We start from the raw sequence: 20,067 nt of genomic DNA, 5'->3' as shown, positions 1-20,067 counted from the left end.
CACAATGTTCTGAAATTGAGGACATCTTGCAGTGTTCACAAAAGGGATGGCTAATTTTAGATTTCAGGGTTAAGGTTAGTAGTTACGAAATGAATGGCAGGGAGCTGTGATGGTGGTGTGTGCTCATGTTGCAGTGGTCTGAATGCTCACTGTAGCATGAATGGAGAACATGCTGATTACTCCTGACGAGGGCTGCTGATTACTTTACTTGTCGGTCACTCTGTGGATAATTGTCTTTCCTAATGCACACAATAGTCTTTTTAGTCTATAAGTGATCATAAAATACAAAAAACCCTCTCATCACAGTCCAAAAACTGCTTATTTTATCTGAGCAACTCAGTAAAACTATGCTCTTATTAGTATGTGAAGAATAAAAATCGGCAAACATATGTAACCAGTATGTGTGCCAAACAGACTAAATGGTTGAGGCATGGCATGTTTTGGTAGTTTTCTGACAGACTGCAAGGCTTTTAGAGTCTTTCTAATCAATACTTGATGAGCCGTGCATCCTCTTTAGGCTCTGGCAGAGGACTAGGATGTGTTTCGCTCCATCTAAATCAGCTTGCCCCACAAGGCGACCGTAACAAAGAGCCTTGATGACCATGAAGTCATTTGTTTTGCCAGAGCACCTGTTGTCACCACCCTCTATGGGATATACATTGCCATAGCAACACCACACCCACAGCTTGTTGAGCCGCGCAGTTTCACCGTGGGTTTCGCTCTCTTCATCTTTCACTCATTCTTTATCACCTTCCAGCTAATGCCTACCTTTTTCCTCTCTCCCTTTCCGTCTTTTTCACCCACCTCCCCCCCTCTCTTACACACACAGTAAATTGTATCTCCTCTCATGTGCACTTGTGTGACCCACCCATACTTTCTCCCTTTGTCTCTCATTCACACAGACTGGGCACTTGCGCCTGACTGCTTTAATCGCTGAATAGGGGAGTTTAGCATTTCACAATAGCAGTTATGAGCTGACCCATTATTCTCACCCCCACACAGAAAGAGAGGCTCAACCCGGGAAGAGTAGATGCATGAAAAATACCATATAATATGATTAATTTATTGCATCGTTAGTCTGTGTTATGGCATTATTGCATAATTGTTAATATGTCATGATAATAAAGCAATAAATGAGACAATATTTTCATTAGTTAGTAGTTAAATAATGCCAAAAATGACAGCACAAAAGCCTGATATTCACAGGTTGCAGTTTCTAAATTGCTTAGGCAATGCTGCTTCAACCCCCGTATATTAAAAGCATATTCCTGGTGTTTCTAAGCATTGTATAAAGAAAATATAATTTATACGTATGTAAATGAAACCCTAAAGTAAGTATTATTTGCAGGGGCATATAACATCCATAAACAGAGGTAATGGACTGAGAACTAGCACCTGTTGAAGAGTAGAGTTTAGTACATGAGACTTGACAGTAATGATATAGTGACTAATGTAATGACATAGTATTGGTCACTTAAGAATCACCCAGGAGGTGAATTTTCATTTGTTAAGCTCAAACCAAAGGCAAAAAGGCATCAAGGAACAATTGTGTCAATGCCTGTGTTTATTTCAAGCCAGTGAGGTTGACATCAGGTGCAGTTGAAGAGAAAGAGAGTTGGGTGAAGGGATGAATGGATAGACTGACAGACCGGCAGGGAGACTGACAGACACACAAACATAAACAGGGATTATCCTCTGTGTAATCCCCAGTTTGAGGGTCAGAGTGCAGTGTACAGAAACAGGCATGTTCTGAATTTTCACACCAGCAGTATGTGTGTACATCTGTGTGAGGGCGTGTCAGAGCGCAGTAGTCATCACACACTCAAAGCTCGTGTGTCTATTAGAGATGCTGAGAGTATTTTAGCTTGTTTGGATGACTCGGAGCGATCTGCAACTTTTTAATTCAATAGGCACAGCTGCATGCAGTTCCGTTGATTTCCAGCACTGTGTGTTTTGGACTCCATTTGACTCTGTCAGAAACAAGCTTCGCTGCTCAGTGAAATGCTTGAAAACATTTCTCAGTGCACAGCAAGACAACGGAGTGAACCACTCATTGACTCAAACAATGAAACAATGCAGCTTTGACATGAAGGTAGTCATTTTGCATCTATGTAAACAGGTTTTACATGTAGATAACATCTCTGAAGAGTTTGTAGGTTTTGTAGCAGCATTGTGTCTAGAAAAACCCAGCTCAGCATTTGAATGATTGTTCTGATATATTTTTTATTGACATTCAAATTAAAAAATTATTCACTGAATTATCTCTACTTAATTATCTTATGAAGCAGCTAGAATATATGGTGCACTCACCATATTTTAATATACTGTACGTTGTTGCTCTCATAAAAGCTCCTCCTTGGTATAATTTGCAGTGTTTCTGAGTTCAAATAGACATAAGAAGAATGTTTTTGCCCCTTTCGCCTGGCAGCTGTGACAATCATTCAGCTGGTACACATGAAATGGACATTGTAGTATTCAAGAATTCAGTGTGAGAACAAATCAAGAAACGGGCCCTTTGTTCATCCAGCACTACAGCAGCTGATAAGGGGAAAGCTGGAGGTTTGTCCTCTGTGCTGTGACAAAGTCCTAGAAAAAAAACCTTTGACGGTCAACAGATGCTGCAGACTTCAAGGTAGTATTTAGCTAGCTAGTTTTGGCTAAATGAGGAATCTGGTTCTCACTGACCTTCCACTATATGTGCGTATTTGGGTCCGCTGCCCAATAGTGCTGCACCCCTGCTTCCACCTCTAGAGACCAAATCTTTGAAGGTACTATCTGTGCTGCAGAAAATAAGTTTTCAAACACTTCAGGGATTTGCGCTCTTATGGGTGAAGGATCACCACTCTGGCAGCTTTTTCTGATTTCAGCTTTTAGGGTTTGTTTATTTCTGTTCAATAGGAATAAAACTAAAACTTTTTGTCATCATAGTGACAGAAAGTTTATGGTTCTCAGGACCTCAAAACTAAACAGCTGTGATTATTATTTTCATTTTAAATTAAGTTTAGATTGATATCTTGATGAAACAGTAGGTCTCAGGGCAGTTATCCAGAATATTCAGTCAGCATGTTGAAGATCCTGCCAGGAGTGTTCTAGTAATCCAAAAAAGGATTAATAGGTATGAGTGGGGTTTTTTTTGTCTTTGCTTTTTTTAAAAATACAGAACTTTGTAACTTCCTGACATTCACCGAAATGAATGAAAATAATGCTAAGGATGCTATCAGGGCCTAGAAATGAGTTTGTGGAAAAACAGTATTTATTATTATCATTATTATTATTAGTGCCATGTATGGATTTTAACCTGCATGGGTAGAAGTTGGCTGCTGGTACTCCCTTTGCTAGCATTAGCTGACTTCTACCCTTTTAAGTTTTACTTTTACTTTTTAAATTTAAGTTAGTTAGATTGATAGCGAAATTGTGAACAACGACATCCCGATGTTCTATGTTCCCTATGTTAGATGCTTGCTGGATGACCCAATGACATTTGCTACCACTGGAGAGATGTTCATATCAGCAAATTGATCTAAAGTGAAGGCTTACTCTCTTTACTCATAGCTTTTTAGAAGCGTCGTGCACAGAGCTTCGTTCGCGTTGGCTGACTAAACCCGAAACACTCGCAACCATTTTACTTACTACATTTTCGTGTACTGCTTGCCGTCTTTCGTAGGTCACCGAGCTCGCTTGAATGTTCATTTTTGTACCATGCACGACAATATATGACCTCAGTTTCATGGTGGTATTAAAAATTATACGATCAAAAATTTTAAAGTCTGTAATTCAGTAATATTGCCTGACCATATAAGTCAAGTACAGTAATCACATGAAGAGGTGGAAAAGTCTTAAGTCAGTGTGTCAGTGTATCTGTTGCAAGTTGCAGTCTTCCTCATCTTTCAGAATCTGCCGAATCTGAGTAACTCTGCTTCATAGATGCATGCTTTGTGTTTTTCAGTGGTAGTATCATTGGAGGGTTGCTGTTGGTTCAGTGATGGTGGGAGTAGGGGGAGAAAAGTAGCTGTTGCGGTTGTTGTAGGTCCAGCATGAAATATCAGCTGCTAGTCTGATGTGCTATGAAACTGGTTTAGACACGGTCATAATCTCTATTGTCACGTAAGCTCCGTCCACTAATCTGTATTTTTGCTGTGGTAATCTCTTGTCTCCATGGGGATTTATTGTTGTAGAGCATGAATGCGGTTTCCATGGAAACCAGTTTGTCCTCTTTATTCTTTCAATTATGGCCCATAGAATCAGGAAGCGGGGTATGTTTTTATATTCGATTGAGGCTTGTCATATCTACTTTAGCAGATGAAAGTTAACAGAAATGTGTAGGCACTAGGTCGACGCTCTCTTTTCTCTCTTGTTGTACAGTTTAGCACCCACGCCTGTTTCAGCCTGTTGTAAATTTTTATCTCTTGGCCACAATCCAGGCCAGGAAGTTGTCGTTACTATGATGACAACCCTAAAACCCAGTCAGACAGCAATAAAGTTGTAAGTGGAGAAGAATGTGTGTGTGTGTGTGTGTGTGTGTGTGAGTGTGTGAGACTCATGTGACAGCAGTCTAGTGTTTAAAAAGTGAGAACACTAACTCCCTACATGTGCGCATGGGTAATTTGGTAGAAGCAGGTAACGTAGGAGCATTTTCCTTGGAGATGTCGCCAGCATTAACTACTCTTTTTTTTTCCTTTTTCTTTGTATTGTATATAAAATGAAGCTGGAAGGTTTGGCATTCTAAACACACAAAGTAAAGGCTTAGTGTTTTAGTGTTTCAACAAAAGATTTTCAATATGAAAGCGAGAGAAAGACATTTTTTTTTTTCATGGTTTTTAAAATGTCATTGTTGGAAAGGAAGATGCTTAATTTCCTTTAGTGATAAACACTGTGAAGGAAGGAAGTGAAAGATTGTGAATTGATTGAAAGTACAACTTTGTATGAGCTTTTAGGCATGGTTTTCATGCCAAAAGATGTGAACAACAGTGTTGTGAAAATGCAGTTTTCATGCTAATGTCCATTAGTAATCCAGCATAGTAGGCATGTCTGTGAGATTGTTCGCTCTCCCTCTCTCTTTCCTTTTTGGATCCTTCTTCAGCCTATCTCCATTGCTGCTCTTTTCTCACACACTTTTCTTGACTATCTCCACCCCCTACCTTCCCATGCTCTCTCATTTTCTGCCCTCATTTCTCTGAGCAATCGTCCCGGGGGAAGCAGAGCTCTGAGGGAAAGAGAGGAGAGGATGTAGGAGAGAAAATGGCAATGACATTTTGTAGGGCAGGCATTTGCTAAGGGAAAGGAAGGGAAGGGAAAGGAAAACGAATAGAAGAACAGAGGCAGAAAAAGTAAAAGAAAGTGCAAACAGAGGGTAAACAGAACGTCAGAAGAAGGAAGAGAGTTGCAGGGGGGGAAAGAAGGCAACAGAAACAACAGTAGGTAAGGTCATTAGTTCGTCAGTTAATTCAGCCATTCAGTCAACCGTTCATCTGTAAAATGAGAGGTGTAACAAGCTGAGTCAGGATTTTTATTATTGGCAGATTTCTACTGCTTTGATGGTCTTGTGCAGATCAATTAATTGAAGGAAGGTCACATTAAAGAGATGAGGCTGAATAAAATTAGAAAACCATATTTCTCTCAAGTGTGCAGCTGGCAGGGCAGTGTCTGAGTTTGTATTTACAATGACTCTGCAGGCTATTTGTGCCTTTTTAGACATCTGGGTTATTTGAACACTACTAATTGGCTGTGAAATAGGATGAAATGTACCACAGCACCCAAGTATTACAGTACATGCCTCTAGACAAATTCTGCATGAAAATGTCCTTGATGAAGCAACAAAACACATCTTCTGATGATTGCTTATACAGGAGTTTATGACTCAGTGTTTAACCCATATTTGACCCCGTTTATAAGAAACTTGGTCACAGTTTCCTGCCATAAACTGTCAAGTGCGTATATATGTCTGTGTATTTGAAGCGAGATTGTAATGTCACTGGTGTTTTTATATGGACTGTGGGAAGAGGAGAGAAACAGGAGGAGTGTAGAGGGAGATAATACGAGTGGGTGATTGGGGGGGGGGGGGGATTGAAAGGGGCCCCAGGAAGAGAGGAGAGAGATGAGTGCAGAGATTTAGTGAAAAAGAGAAAGAGGCACCCTGGACTGGAGAGCAGAAGAGAGAGTTGTGAAGAGGGTGAGTTAGATAGTTGTGAGAGAGGTAGAACAAGGTTGCTGGTGTTAAACAGTTGCGGATAAGGAGGGCAAGTTTAAAGCAGGCCTAAGTGGCCGTGACGAAGCTCCACTCTAATGCCAGCTCACACAAACGCACACTTAGAGCTGGCCCATTGAGAAACAATGTTTCAAAGGAGTATGAACTGCAGTTGGTCTGTAGTAACAGAGCTGTTGTGATGACTGACATAGTGGAAAAAATAGATCTGTTGCCTCTCAAAATTGGTTTAAAGTCTCTTCGTGTCTGTGTGGTACAGAGTTATTTGGTTGTTTGGTTTGCATTGTACGCTGGTCGTATTTTTTTTTTCTTTTCTGCCGTCATAGTTTAGTCTAGTGAGACTGACCATGTTATTTTAAATGACGACCGACTCTAAAATAGACTTTTCCAGTAGATGCTACTTGTTGCATCTGAAACTACATCCAAATAAATGTTATAAGTAATACTTAATGTTATAACTCAATGCGAGTCTTAGAATCCAAGTCTTGTCACTTTAGTCGTCTTAGCACAAAGCCCAGGCAGTTATTTTAGATTGAAAATTTCCTGAATCTCCGGCTCCCTCATATCCCAAAATTGCTCTGTTGGAATAATATCTGGTGACTGTGGAGGCCATGTGAATACAGAGAACTCAATGTCATGTTCATGAAACCAGTGTGAAATTGGTGATGATAGCAATTATTATTATTATTAGCGAGATTGTTGGTTTGTGTGGAGCTATTATCCTGGTTGCTAGGTTTAAAAATGGTGGTTGAGATTTTGTTTGTGTAGGAGCGTCTTTCGTGACTCATCAAGTAATCCCACTGACGGGCCAGTTAGTGGCTCAGATCACATGGTGCTCCGGTGGAGTAGGTACTAAAAAGCACCTGGTACCAGGAACTTCCACCTAATGGAAAATCTAAAAGTCAAGTCAAACCAAGTAGGTGCTTGTAAAATATTCCCCACAACACTATATCATCACTGCCAGCCTGAACCGACGCAAAGATGGGATGGATCCATACTTTCATGTTGTTTGCGCCAGTTTCTGACCCTACAACTCAAATAGTGCAGTAGAGATGGAGACTGAACAGACAGGAAACATTATATGTTGTCCAATTTTGGTGAGCCCATGTGAGTTGTAGCGCAAATTTCCTGTTATTCCTTGACAGGAGTCGCACCTGGTGTGTTCTTCTGCTGCTCTATCCCATCTGCTTCGAAGTTCGATGTGTTGTGTATTCAGAGATGCTTGTTTGCATACCCTGGTGGTAATTTAAGTGGTAATTGGAGTTACCGTTGCCTTCCTATCAGCTTGAAGCAGATGTAACATTCTCCTCTGACCTCTGATATCAACATGACCTTTTCACCTACAATACCACCCCCCCTTCTTTTTTTAAATCTATGACAATTCTCTGTAAACCATAGAAATAGTTGTGTGAGAAAGTCCCAGTAGATTAGCAGTTTGTGAAATATTTAAACCACTTCAATCACCGTTCTTACCCATTCTGATGCTCCTGATGCTCACCTTGAACTTCAGCTGATAGTGTCTGTATGCCTAAATTTACTGCCATGTGAGTAGCTGATTAGAAATTTGTGTTTATCAGCGCTTAAACTGACTTATCTTATTGTGTACTTGTTAGAGTTAGTTTTATTTTTTTAATAAAACAAATAGTCAAAATTTAGTAAGTTATCTGTCTAAAAAATAAAACAGCTTTGTGAGAGGATTGGAAGAAAACATCAAAGCATAACTTGTTCATTAGGTCATCTGTGTATTATTTTTGTGTAAAATCCATCTCATAAATGTACTTCACCACTGGAGAAGTCAAACACATGGATGTGGAGATGAGTCCCACTTCTCAACAAATGATAATATAAAAAAAAAAAATCACTTTGTTGTGTAATGTCAGCATTTTTAAAGAACATTTAAAAAAAAAACACCTTTTGTTCACCTGTCTGCACAGGAACATAGTGTCTATATCCTTTCTGATATTTGCATGCTACACATACACCTCCTTCTCCCTTCCCTACCTCATTAGCCGATCATGCGTAAGGAGACCTGTTCTATTTTTACTCCCTCCCCCTCCCTACACACCACTGGTGCTGGGTGGGTGGGTGGGTGTGCGTGTATGCACGTCCTCTCTTATTGAAGGTGGCAGGGCAGAAAAAAGAAAGACGGAGAGCGGGTAAGATGGTCACAAAATAAAATGCAGACGATGTAATGAATAATAGAATTATAGGAATGAGGCCAGGAAAGCCTAGTCTGGGTGATGGAGAAAATAGGCTGGGAAAGATTCGAACAACTGAAAGCACAGTGAATGATGATGACTTCGTAGTGCTTGATTTATGGTTAGCTTTTAGCCTGAAGCTACTAGATTAAAGGAGGCTGTGTGTGCAGCCAGGTAGGCACCCTGTGTGAATGGATTTCCACATTCCTGACCTTAACATGTCCTTACTGTTTGTGTCATCGCCACATAGTGTTATTAACAAAATTTGCGTCACCGCAAATGAAAGTGTCTGTTTTGTGATAGGGTGTGTGTGGACAGGCTGCCAAAGATATTTGGGTTGACGAGTGTGTGTGCTGACCACAGCTGCAGGGTAAAACCAGTGATTCACATTACAAGGGATTGAGAAATTCGTCCTCTTTCTCTTTCTGTGTGTGTGTGTGTGCGTGTGTTTGTGTGATTGTTTGTAACCAGCTGTTGACCCAGATGAAACTTATTGTGTTGCATAATGACTTCCCAAACTTTCGTGTTTTTCTTTACTTGTGTAAAAACACAGTTGATGTCATTCATTAGCAGCTGTGAGCCAAAATTGGCTAACTTATATGAGCCTTTTTATTTCCTATGACATGTTTACAGACATAAGAGCTTTCTATTTTGTTTTATAGTCTGTTTTACCTCCAGTGTAGAAGAAGCACAGATCCCTCTCAAAGGAAAAAGAAACACAGAACCATGTGGCTCATTTATAAATGACGACAATGTTGCATGCCATGAAAAATTGATATTCTTGCTCAAATAAGTGGTTGAATTCGGTCAGGTTATTCAGAATTTTTCAGTAATGTCCAAAATTTGTATAATGCAAGGCATAACCAGTAAGCTAAAACTAAAGATCTATTTATTGTGTAAGTATCTGTTTAATGTGTTGCTTTTAAAACTTTAACTCAACGCTCTTTCATCGTTGTCACTTTTGCTTCAGGTTGATTTGTCACCATGACAACAGAAGCGGGCTCTGAGACGGAGGTGAAGGAGAAAGCTGAGGAGTCAGCCGCTGAGCCCGACCAATCGGAGAAGGCCACGGAAGATTCCCAGGAAGTAGCAAACGCTGAAGTAGAGGAGAAGGAAAGAGCAAAGGTGAAGGAAAAAGAGGGGAAGGAAGGCAAAGGAATATCTCGATACCTGCCAACATGGCTTAAGAAGCAGAAGTCTCAAAGCCAGGTGAAACTGGGTTCACACTGTTGTTATGTTATATTGTCACAACTCTGTAGGGAATTTTACTTAAATTATTTAGCAACAATCGTTTTTCAGGCTCATTTTAACTGCTGGTGCATTAATGAACTTTTATGTTAGATTTTAATTTTATTTGGATTTATTTGGGTTTTTTGCTAAGACCTCCCCAACGAAGGAGGACCCCCCTACAGAGGAACCTGTTAGCGAGGTGACACAGGAAGAGGAAGGGCCTACCCCAGAAGTGAACGGTCACGCTGAGGAAGTGGAAGAGAAGGAGGAAGTCAAGTCTGAGCAAGTGAAGGAAAGAGAAGCAGAAACTCATTCCAACGCCAGTGCAGACACTGAGGTACTGCTCACGGGTTCACTACAACACTACATAGCATATGCTTTAAAGTAGAGTCAGAAAACAAGATGTTTAGCACTGTCAGGTTATAATGGTGATTTCAGAAAAAGAAATATAAACATCCCTTAAAAAATGGTTAAGCTTATTTTTACTTCTTTTTAAACTATGCCTGCTTCCTCCAAAATCTCATTCTGTCAGATGAAAAGCTCAATAACACTCAGATATCTATATAGCATGGAAACTGAAGAAAAGATGAAAAATCCTTGATTATGTCCAAAGGAACATAATCTGTCTGTCACCACTTCTACATCTGACTAATACGTGTTTTCTGCCAAGTCAGTAATGGTTTCAACACAGTTCCACCAGAGGTGGAAATAACCACACCGCCCATGATACAATATTATCACAGCACTTCACTCGTGATATGATGTTATTGTGATTTTTAACATTTTGATATATGGTTGATAGAGAGGTAGCTTTGTCAGGCCAAGTTTCCCCAGTGTCGGATGGTTTTTCAGTTGGACCGATTTAATGTCAGTTTGCTCGACTAATGTTATCTCAGGATGGTGATGCATGAGATGAGTATTACCAGAGTTTTTTTACTTTATTTAATTAAATATTGATATTTGTTATTCCTGTATCGGTATTCTGTATGGATTTTTTCCACTAAAAAACAATGGTGCTAAAAATCTGGTATGAGCTCTACGTTCTTTACAGCTCTACATCAGCTCATAGGCACAGTGTCAGTGGAAACAAAGTTTAGGTAACATATTATATTCAGACTTTTAGTATCAACCTTGTTTTATGTCAGAGAAGGAGACCTATGAAATGGGAGTAAAAGTATCCTGCAGCAGTTGCGTCGCTAATAACAGAATACATGTCTGTACCAGGGAATTGTGTGTACTTTACCTGATGGGCTGAGTGAATGGCTTTGCATTTCAGTCTCCTTATGCCTGTTGTAAATAAATTAAAAATCAGTATAGTCATTTACAAACCCTCATGGAAACACTAGACAGACTACAAGGCCAGTGTCAGTATTATTGTACCCTGTAACATATTCTTTAGCGGTCAGAGTGATTAAAGTTCCCCAACAGCATTCTGCTTTTGTTAACCAGCCACATATTGTGGTAAACACAGATGGTAAGAAACCCAACAACGAGATGTGATATTTTCTACAATGTTCAGACAGTGTTGATGTGTATTGACAGTTTACAGCAAACTGCTTAAAAATGCTGTTAAATTACCAGAGCAACAAAGAAACACTGGAGCATACACACACACACAAACTCCTTTCTCCCTTGGACTCTTGCATCCACTGATCACATTAAGCCACCCAGGCCCACCCAGTGACATCAACATTTCAGTGATCAAGCCAAAAGAAACGCCTGCCTTTTCTATGAGCAAATTCAGACTAGAGGGGGAATTACACACGGAAAGGAAAATTTGGTCTCAACAAGTAATGAAGATATTCTTATGTTTTTAAGAAGATTGCAAGTTTATTTATTTATTTCTTGCAAACCCTGTTAGCCTGCCAAGGAAGAGAAGGTGGAAGAGAGTGCAGAGAAAAGTCCAGAAGAGACCAAGGAGACAACAGAGGGAGAAGGAGCAGAGGAGGGGACGAAGGAGAAGGAGGGAGCAGTGGAGGCTGAAGGGGAGGCAGGAGAAGGCCAGACCTCCATTTTCCAGTCTCCTCTTCGTCTGGTGAGAAAGAACAAGATGAAGTTGGTGGTGTGTCACGTGACCCTGCTGGATGGGACTGACTTCACCTGCGAGGTGGAGGTAAGACTGTGATAAAATTCATAGAGCAATACAACCACAGTGTAAAACGTGGCTAGTGTAACCATGTGAGATCAAGCTAGTATGTTATGGCTCCAAATATAGTGTTTCCACTTTAATATTCTAAAGGTTTGCCTGTCATGGTACAAGAGTTCTCACACTTTTCTATATCTATCAGCAGTTTCTTGCTTCCTTTGAATACTGTCCTTCGAAATGTAGTTTGTTTCTGTGATGTAAGGAGGTTCCTCCAGTTGTTGACAGAGCAGGTCGACACATTGTCCATCTCATGTTCTTATGCGCGTCACGTGAGTGCCAGTTTGTCAATGATGTAATCGCTAATAGGATGTAAGATCTAGTGTGTGTGCACGTCAGTGTGTGCCTGTGCATTTGAGTATTTAACTTCCTTACTCAGTGTGCAGTAATGGCAGAAGCACCAGCTCACATTGTTCAGGGTGTAGTTCAGAGGGATAAATGCATCGCAAAGCAGAGCGAGCTGCAGGGGCTTGCCTGGGGACTAAAACACATGCACGTACGCACACACTCCCACCAGATTATGGGGTCTCACAGATTAGTTTTCGGCATCTGTTCCTTCCTAACAAGCACGTGTCTTAGACCCCCTACACGCACAGTTGGACATATTCATTACAGATACATCACACGTGCATCAGCCTTATAGTGTTTCTGTTGGGTAAGAGAGGAGTTTTTTGTATTTTGCTAGTTTTTAATACTAAAAATGATGGTTAATAACATGTTCACCCAAAGACATGCACATTTTTTAGCCGTTCCTCTCCTCACATTCACACACTCTCTCACATTCAGCGGGAAGCTGCTCAGAATAGCCACTGTGCAGAACCACTGGAGCTGTTAACGCTTAAATCTTTGGTTCAACGACCCCTGAACAGAGCGCTGACCATTTCCCTTGCCAACATTTTCCCATTTGGCTTGAGGGCTTTTGTCGGTAGCCTCCGTGTGGCAAACCTGCATCCTAATCTACAGTATGGCACCGCCCAGCAGCGTGCCAGTGAGAGAGTGCGCTTGTTTGAATAGAAGCTGCTTTGTTTCACAAGAGATAACGCTGATATGGCAACTAACTGCTATTGTCCTATAATGCACCCGCACACACATACGCACTCACACACATATCCATCCATGCCTCCCTCTACATGCTGGCATAGTTAGGATCGCGAGAGGGAGAGATGCACAATGCATTCCAGAGATTAAATTTTCTGTTTTGCCCAGCAGGCCTCCAACACACACACACACACACACACACACACACACACTCCCTGTCCATTCTTCCATCATCCATCTGTCCTATTTATTAACCCCTGGCATCAAATTTATCCCTGAGTAATAACTTAATGCATATTTTATTAGTTGTAGACCACTGAATAAAAACTCTAGCGAGACATTTTCTGACTTTGTTGAGGGTTTCAAAGGGGGAGTCTTAGTGTCACATGGGCTTAATGCCGATTCTAAGAATTTTACTTAATGTTGGTTTCAGCAGGATTTTAGCATCACGTGGTTTGTAGTGTTTCATAGCATTTCATTAGGTACAGATGTTTCAGTTTTTAACACTGAGTTAGAAATATGTTTGAGCAGCAAGAAACAAACAGGTAATTCATCTTCTTTTAAATGACTGTGGCTCTAATCCCATTTACATAAACTAAATACATAATCTATACGACTGCCTGTTGATATTTCAGTTGACCTCAGCCAGTGCCTTGCTTGAAGGCACTCTGGTGTAGACTCAGGGACTCTAAAAGGCCACGTTCTCAGATTTGCGTGTGCGTTGCGCATGTGTTTGACGGAGTCTAGGAAAATACCGCAGATGTTTTCAGCCGTCCCAGAACAAGAAGAAAAATGCACTCTTTCATCCCCTTCCTTTCACTCTCACCACGCTCCCTGCCCAGTCTATATGTCTCTCTGCTGAATAGCACTCAGTCTGTGCACCAGTGTTACACTGAGGCTGACTAACTGAAAAGAAACAAGCGTTATTTGATTATTTCATTCTTTCCCATCATTTTTCCCCAGCTGTCCACCCTCTTTCTGTCTGACCTTTTGTCTGCTTAAAGGTTGCGTGTGTGTGCGTGCGTGCGTGCGTGCGTGCGTGCACGCTTGCGCATGCAAGCATGGATGTGTGCTAAATGTCATTGTCATAGCTGAGTCTGGAGGATTTTATCGCTAACAGTTTTTTTTTTTTTTTAACTTTTAAAGGAATGTGTGGTCCAGATGGCGAGACTGAGAGAGAGCGTGTAAACCAATAATGAAACAGAAGAAAATGAAACACAAGGAAAAGAGAGACTCTGAGAGTGAGAGAGCTGTGGACAGGAATTTTACAAGTGTCTCATTTTGCAATAGTGAAAAGGTTATGAACTTAATCAGGGGTCCCGTGTGGTTCCAGGAATATTTCATAAGCTTAAAGCTTGATGTTTGAAACATTTTGGGGAAGAAGCTGGAAATGTTAGAGTGGTTTATAATATTGTTTTAATAACAGCAGTTATAATAATAATAAAATAAATATAATGTTTTGTTTCTTTGCAGAAACGTGCCAAGGGTCAGTACTTATTCTTTAAGGTGTGTGAGCACCTTAATCTACTGGAAAAAGACTACTTTGGCCTGACATACAAGGATAACCATGACCAGAAGGTTTGTATCCATAGACACACATACTCAGGGTGTAACAAATAAGTTAATAATGTCCTCATGAAGAAACCGCAGACATGGATGCTTTGATATTGTGTAGTATATATGGCAGAAGGTAACTGTCTTCTTTTTCTCTTTCCTTGTTCCCTTCTCATTCTAGTGTTGGTTGGACCCCACTAAAGAAATTAAAAGACAGATACGCAGTAAGTAGAACTTTTTTTTTTTTCTTTTTCAGGACGCTGACATAAAGACACTCAAGTCCGTCCGTCCATCCGCGCATTCTTTTCGCTCTGCCTTAATGACACAAGATGGCTTTGGTTGTTAGAAAAACAAGCATCTTTGTTATCATGTCAGCCAAAAGGCAATGAATAAAATATTGAGCTAGTAAAATGGGACAAGTGTCCATATATCAAAAGAAAAACAAACTGCATCACAATTAAGTCAAACAAAGGCACCAGAGATATTTGAGACCAAACAGCAGCAGTCTGGCACCCTGGCAGAGGTTACCAGGGTGTGATCGCTCTACTTTATTATTTATTGACCTCTTTATTGACTGTTGTTCATTTATCAAAGGGGGCTGAGGTGTTGGATCTCATCTTTTGTGGACTGACAGCCATTAAGGGTGTGGTACAGAGCAGCGAAGGGTATAAAGCTTTGTTTTATAATTGCATGCATGCAGATAGTGGACAATATGCCCTATTTGTGACAGCATCTATAGTTTAATGAGAAGCTTAACGACAAACTGGAGATGAGCTCATCAAGTCACAGCTTCTGTAGTTTGTCATTGCATTTTTTTTTCAGTTAAAAGAACTTTCATTTGGTGTTATTTCCTTGTTAGTTAATTTTTTAGATACAGTTTTGTACTAGCATTTCTCTATCATATCCACCTAAATCTAACATTTAAAGTTGACATTGATTCGTAATGGGTTTTACTGGGGTGGTGGACAACGAAGTAATGCCAGGTCAACATTTTTCTTGGTCATTCAGTAGTAATGCCTTGGGGGTGATGAAAGCAACCAAGTAAAGGGCATATAAAATCTATTTATTGTGATACATTGCTTGCCATAATTGAGTATTACTAAGTATTGCAGATTGAGTAATACTCAGTCCTCCTGCAGCATTTTAATGGACCTAGACACTGCTGTTTCATATTGTCATGCCGGTTGGATCAGTCGACACAGTCACATGGACTGATTCAGAGTGCGACTCTGTAATTCTGAAAGTCACAAATGTTTGAAAATCTTCACTTCTTTTTGGTTGCTGTCCATTTCTTACTTCTCCTTTTTACACTATAACCAAAACAGGCTTTAACACACTGTCGTAAACTTGAATTTGCACTTTTAAGAGTGAGAACATATCATTTAGGCACATAAAATGTTTTTAATTAGTGCATGTTAGGTAGTTATGTCTGGGTGTGTTCAAAGTGTGTGTGGCTGTCGCTCGTGGATGAGCGCTGTGCATCTGGCTGTGTGCTCAGTTTCTCCCGCTGTCTACGGATGTTTATGGCCAGAGAGAGAGACCGTACATGTGGGCTGATGTTCATTTGAGTTACTCATATTGCCTGTGTGCGTACACAACACCACGCAAATGACAGGGTTGGCACAACTCTGCTCTAAACTGCTTGGAGTTTACACTCAGCTGTGACTCTGTTTCACTGCATGCTGGGGTGGGATCTAAACATTGTAACTGAACCCTTTTCTGTTTTGTTTTGTTTCTTAAATGTGTTCTTGAAATATTTTTAAATGTTGCTATCTCTGCAGTCCTTGTGACAAAAAGTTAAACTACATTCTTACAAATTTCTGAAGAATTAAATGGTCCTCTCTTAATGCTTGTCAGTAACCCTAAATAGGAAGCTTGACGTTACACTCAACATATGAAGAGGGTGTTTCCTACGGTACAGGTTATTTTAACAATATGGGTGTTGTGTGGGTGTGCATGGTTTTTAGGGCTGACACTGTAGAGAGAGAAAATGAGATATTATAAGGTTACTAGAGTAAAGTAAAACATTGCATGTAATAACAGTGCATGTAATAGACAGAAAGTGCAGATAGATTTACAAAGGAGAAAAAAGAAAAAGGAAAAACAGGGAAATTCATTTTACTCCAAGTGGCTGAGGCATCGTGTGCATTAATGTGTCTCAGCCAATAAAAACACAGCTTCGTCCCCCCATAAATATGAAGCTGGCTAGAATCAGATGTCTAAAGTAAAAAGATTTCCATTGCAACAGATACCACAAATAGAAAACCAGAAGTAAAACTTTCAGTCCTGAAGTTTCGGATTAGGACTTTTGAGAATTAAACGGTTTCACTGTGAGAAATAATGAGAAGATTTCTTTTTTTTCTTCTTTTCAGTTTTGACATCAGTGTTGCAAAATATCAAGCAGAGAGCACTACTCTGGATAAAATCCAGTCAGTAAACTCGTCCCATTTGTGTGGCTGTTGATACCTGGCAGCTTTCAGATTTTGTCCAAAATCAAATATACAGTTTTGGATGCCTCAGTCTGGTGATATTGTTTGCCATCTTAGTACGTTTGGAGCCAGTTCAGTTAATGCAATGAGAATTGCATTAGCTTACACTAATAAATTGGCTAGTGAGTGTAGATGATAAGCAGGTGGCCTCAGGTAGATAAGAAAGTTAAAATCAATGTTGTGGTTCTCTTGTTACTCCCACATAAGGGTCACTGGAATTTAAGCAAAGGAAAAATTAGTTTTCCCTTTTATAATAATTTTTAAAGAAATGGTTTGCATAAGAAAAACTGAGCACAAGTTGACTGCTGGAGGATAAAATGGTCAGAGAACACCTTTAAAGCGCTCAGTGCTGCCAAAAAAATTTCCTCTTACGTCGATGGACCTTTGAGGAGGAAATGTTTTTACACTGATGTGTGACTTTTCCAGATGGCGCGATCTTTTCTAATCTGTAAAAATGAAAAGAGATGACTGGAGACAAATTAGAACTGAAATGAAATTTGTTTGCTTCAACAGAAAACCACAGTATGACAAGGTGATGGATGTGTTAGTGGTCATGATTAGGTCTTTGTTTATGATCAGTGAATCAGCATTTGAGTTTGATATTTGGTGAAGCTAAGAAAATAGGTTATATAAAAAATTCTCACTTTCTAGCTTTGCTACATAATGATCTCTCTGCCTGTCTTTCTACAGGTAACAACTGGCAGTTTGCATTCAACGTCAAGTTCTACCCTCCTGACCCATCCCTCCTCACTGAAGACATTACAAGGTACACACACACACACACACACACACACACACACACACACACACACACACACACACACATCAGGGTCTAACACCCAGTGTTTCCTTTAAATTTATTACTTTTTATTTGTATTGAACATAAATTAAAAAAAAAAAGTAGCATAATAACGGTATTACTGTTTCTGGGCTCAGAGTGGGTGCCAAAAATACTAATATTTTGGGTTGACCTTCAGACATTTAGGGGATGACTTATGTCTGTCCTTAGTTTTAGTTTGATTAACTCATGTTGGGATGCTTCTTGAGGGGCCTGAACATGCAAAGTGAAATAGAAAGCACAGGATAGCAACTAGCACCAACACCACTATCCAGCACACTATCGCACATAACTAAAATGACACATCACAAATGGGGGGAAAAGGCAGCTCTGGTATCAAAGCACTTATCTGGCCACATATCAAATAAGAGCAAAGTAGAAAATTGAACCAAAATACAAAAAATTTGCACGTTATTTCTATTTGCATTTATACATAGGCACACACGCACAGAGGCGTGCTTCAAGCACACAGCATTTAGACAGAGGTTTGTGTCTAATGGAGCGGACCGCTTCTCTGATGGTTGCACTTAAAGGCTAAACAAGGACACACTCACACTGCTGTTGACCTGCTGCAAAAAAGTCCTGAATGTTCTTCGGCTCTGTAAGTCTGCAAATTTATAAGGAGCTCCTGTTAAGTTTTAACAGTCAGATTGCTAATCAGTGCAGTCCACTAGTTGTATTCCACAGGATTTTCCACAGACTGTATCCAATACCTATTTTCTATTCATTAATTATCTAATTAGCCATATTAGAATGGAAAAATGCAGTATTGTCCTGGGACATTATATTGACCTAGTTAACAGGGAGCTGTGTAACTCAATGACTGAGCTTTAAGCCTCCCTGTCAGCAAGTGTCCATCCTGCTTAAAGTGACTTTGAAAGACATTTTCAATAGGCAGAATAACACCTTTGGGTCTTTGGGTTGTTTGAAGTGACGTTTCATTAGATAATGGATTCATGACCAGAGGGTTAATCGAGGGGACAGCTTGCACTGTTTAAATCCACAGGGCTGCTAGACAAGTCAGTAACTGCAAATATAAACATTATGATAGATAAGTATAACAGCAGTTGTGCAAACATCAAAGAAATTTAATCCATACCTGAGGATCTTATTCTCAGGCTTAAAAGAAGCACGGATGTCTTTAATATTTATTGTGAACAATAGAAGTGCTTCCACTTCAAAGGAAACCAAAGAAAAAGCTTTGAACAAGTTTTGTTCTTGTTTATACTTGACTTGGTTTCAACTTGTAATCTGTCCTTGTTTGCCCCCTTTCTTCTTTTGTAGGTACCTTTTGTGTCTGCAGCTCCGTGAAGATGTGGCTTCTGGACGGCTGCCTTGCTCATTTGTAACTCACGCTCTGCTGGGCTCATACACGTTGCAGGTACAGCATGTGTAATTATGTACTTGGATGCTGTGTATTTATTTATCTGCGTTTACATGCACATGTGTGTGATGTGCAGCCGGTGGATACGTAACTGTCTTTTTTGGAAAAAGCCAATTCGTACATAAGTTCTTTTTCTTTTTTTGTTCTTCTTCTTCTTTTTTTTTTAACAGGCAGAAATTGGCGACTATGAACCTGACCAGCCTCGCCCTCTGGACTTCATTAGTCAGTTGACCTTCGCACCAAATCAGAACAAAGAAATGGAGGAGAAGATTCTTGAGCTCTACAAGTCCCACAGGTCAGTTAGGAAGTTCTTTTGAGTGTATTGTATATGAGTTTTATGTGTCTCCAGCTGTGCTTTTAAAAAAAAAAAAAAAAATTTCCTGTTTATATTTGCACAACTGGACATCACACCGATTTGTACAAGGGAGCTTCCGTTGCGTAGCGTAGAGCAGTTTTACAGTGTCTGTCATGTAAAAGTGATAATAATCCACTTGAGGGTAATCGAAATAAGACCTTATACCAGCTGATTAGAAACAGGGGTTATCTAAACCTAACAAGAGTAAGTAGCAGCAGTAGACGTTTGATAACATAGTCAGATTGTAGGCTCATGTTATCTGTCCTCATTACATCACAACATTTTTAATAGAGTAGAAAGAGATGCGCAAAGCACTTTACCATTCCAACACAACACGCTGACTTTTAGGCAGCCTGTAGACGATTGACTGTGTTACTTCATCTTTTTCCAGAAAAGATTTCCAGCTTAAATTAAATTATCTTGTGGTTTGAAGTAGTGGTTTTTTTTCTTCCTTTTTTACAATGTTAGAGTAAAATTTATGCTCAGTGTGTCTGAACTGCTACAGTGGAGGGCTGGTAAGGATAAGAACCGATTTTCATTTTCATATTCAAACATTTCACATACGCAATAAAGAACTTTGTAGTGTAGCTATTGGAAGGCATTAAGAGACTATTTTCATGAACAAAGACTTCTACG

At 39.9% G+C, this 20,067-nt stretch overlaps 1 protein-coding gene across 1 annotated transcript in view; it reads left to right on the top strand.

The window, feature by feature from the left end:
- Positions 1-20,067, top strand: part of epb41l2 (erythrocyte membrane protein band 4.1 like 2) — a 50,446-nt gene that overhangs the window by 7,703 nt on the left and 22,676 nt on the right. The window contains exons 2-9 of the mRNA XM_013908701.1: positions 9,371-9,609; positions 9,782-9,967; positions 11,492-11,743; positions 14,285-14,389; positions 14,547-14,589; positions 17,545-17,620; positions 18,977-19,073; positions 19,247-19,371. Coding sequence (XP_013764155.1) covers positions 9,385-9,609; positions 9,782-9,967; positions 11,492-11,743; positions 14,285-14,389; positions 14,547-14,589; positions 17,545-17,620; positions 18,977-19,073; positions 19,247-19,371 — 1,109 coding nt within the window. The 5' untranslated portion in view covers positions 9,371-9,384. The remainder of the gene's footprint in view (positions 1-9,370; positions 9,610-9,781; positions 9,968-11,491; positions 11,744-14,284; positions 14,390-14,546; positions 14,590-17,544; positions 17,621-18,976; positions 19,074-19,246; positions 19,372-20,067) is intronic.

This window comes from Pundamilia nyererei, unplaced genomic scaffold (genome assembly GCF_000239375.1).
Source record: "Pundamilia nyererei isolate P.nyererei 1_Seehausen unplaced genomic scaffold, PunNye1.0 scaffold00013, whole genome shotgun sequence".
NCBI lineage: Eukaryota > Metazoa > Chordata > Actinopteri > Cichliformes > Cichlidae > Pundamilia > Pundamilia nyererei.
The sequence above is the reverse complement of the archived record's forward strand: the minus strand, read 5'-3'. Positions and strand labels throughout refer to the sequence as shown.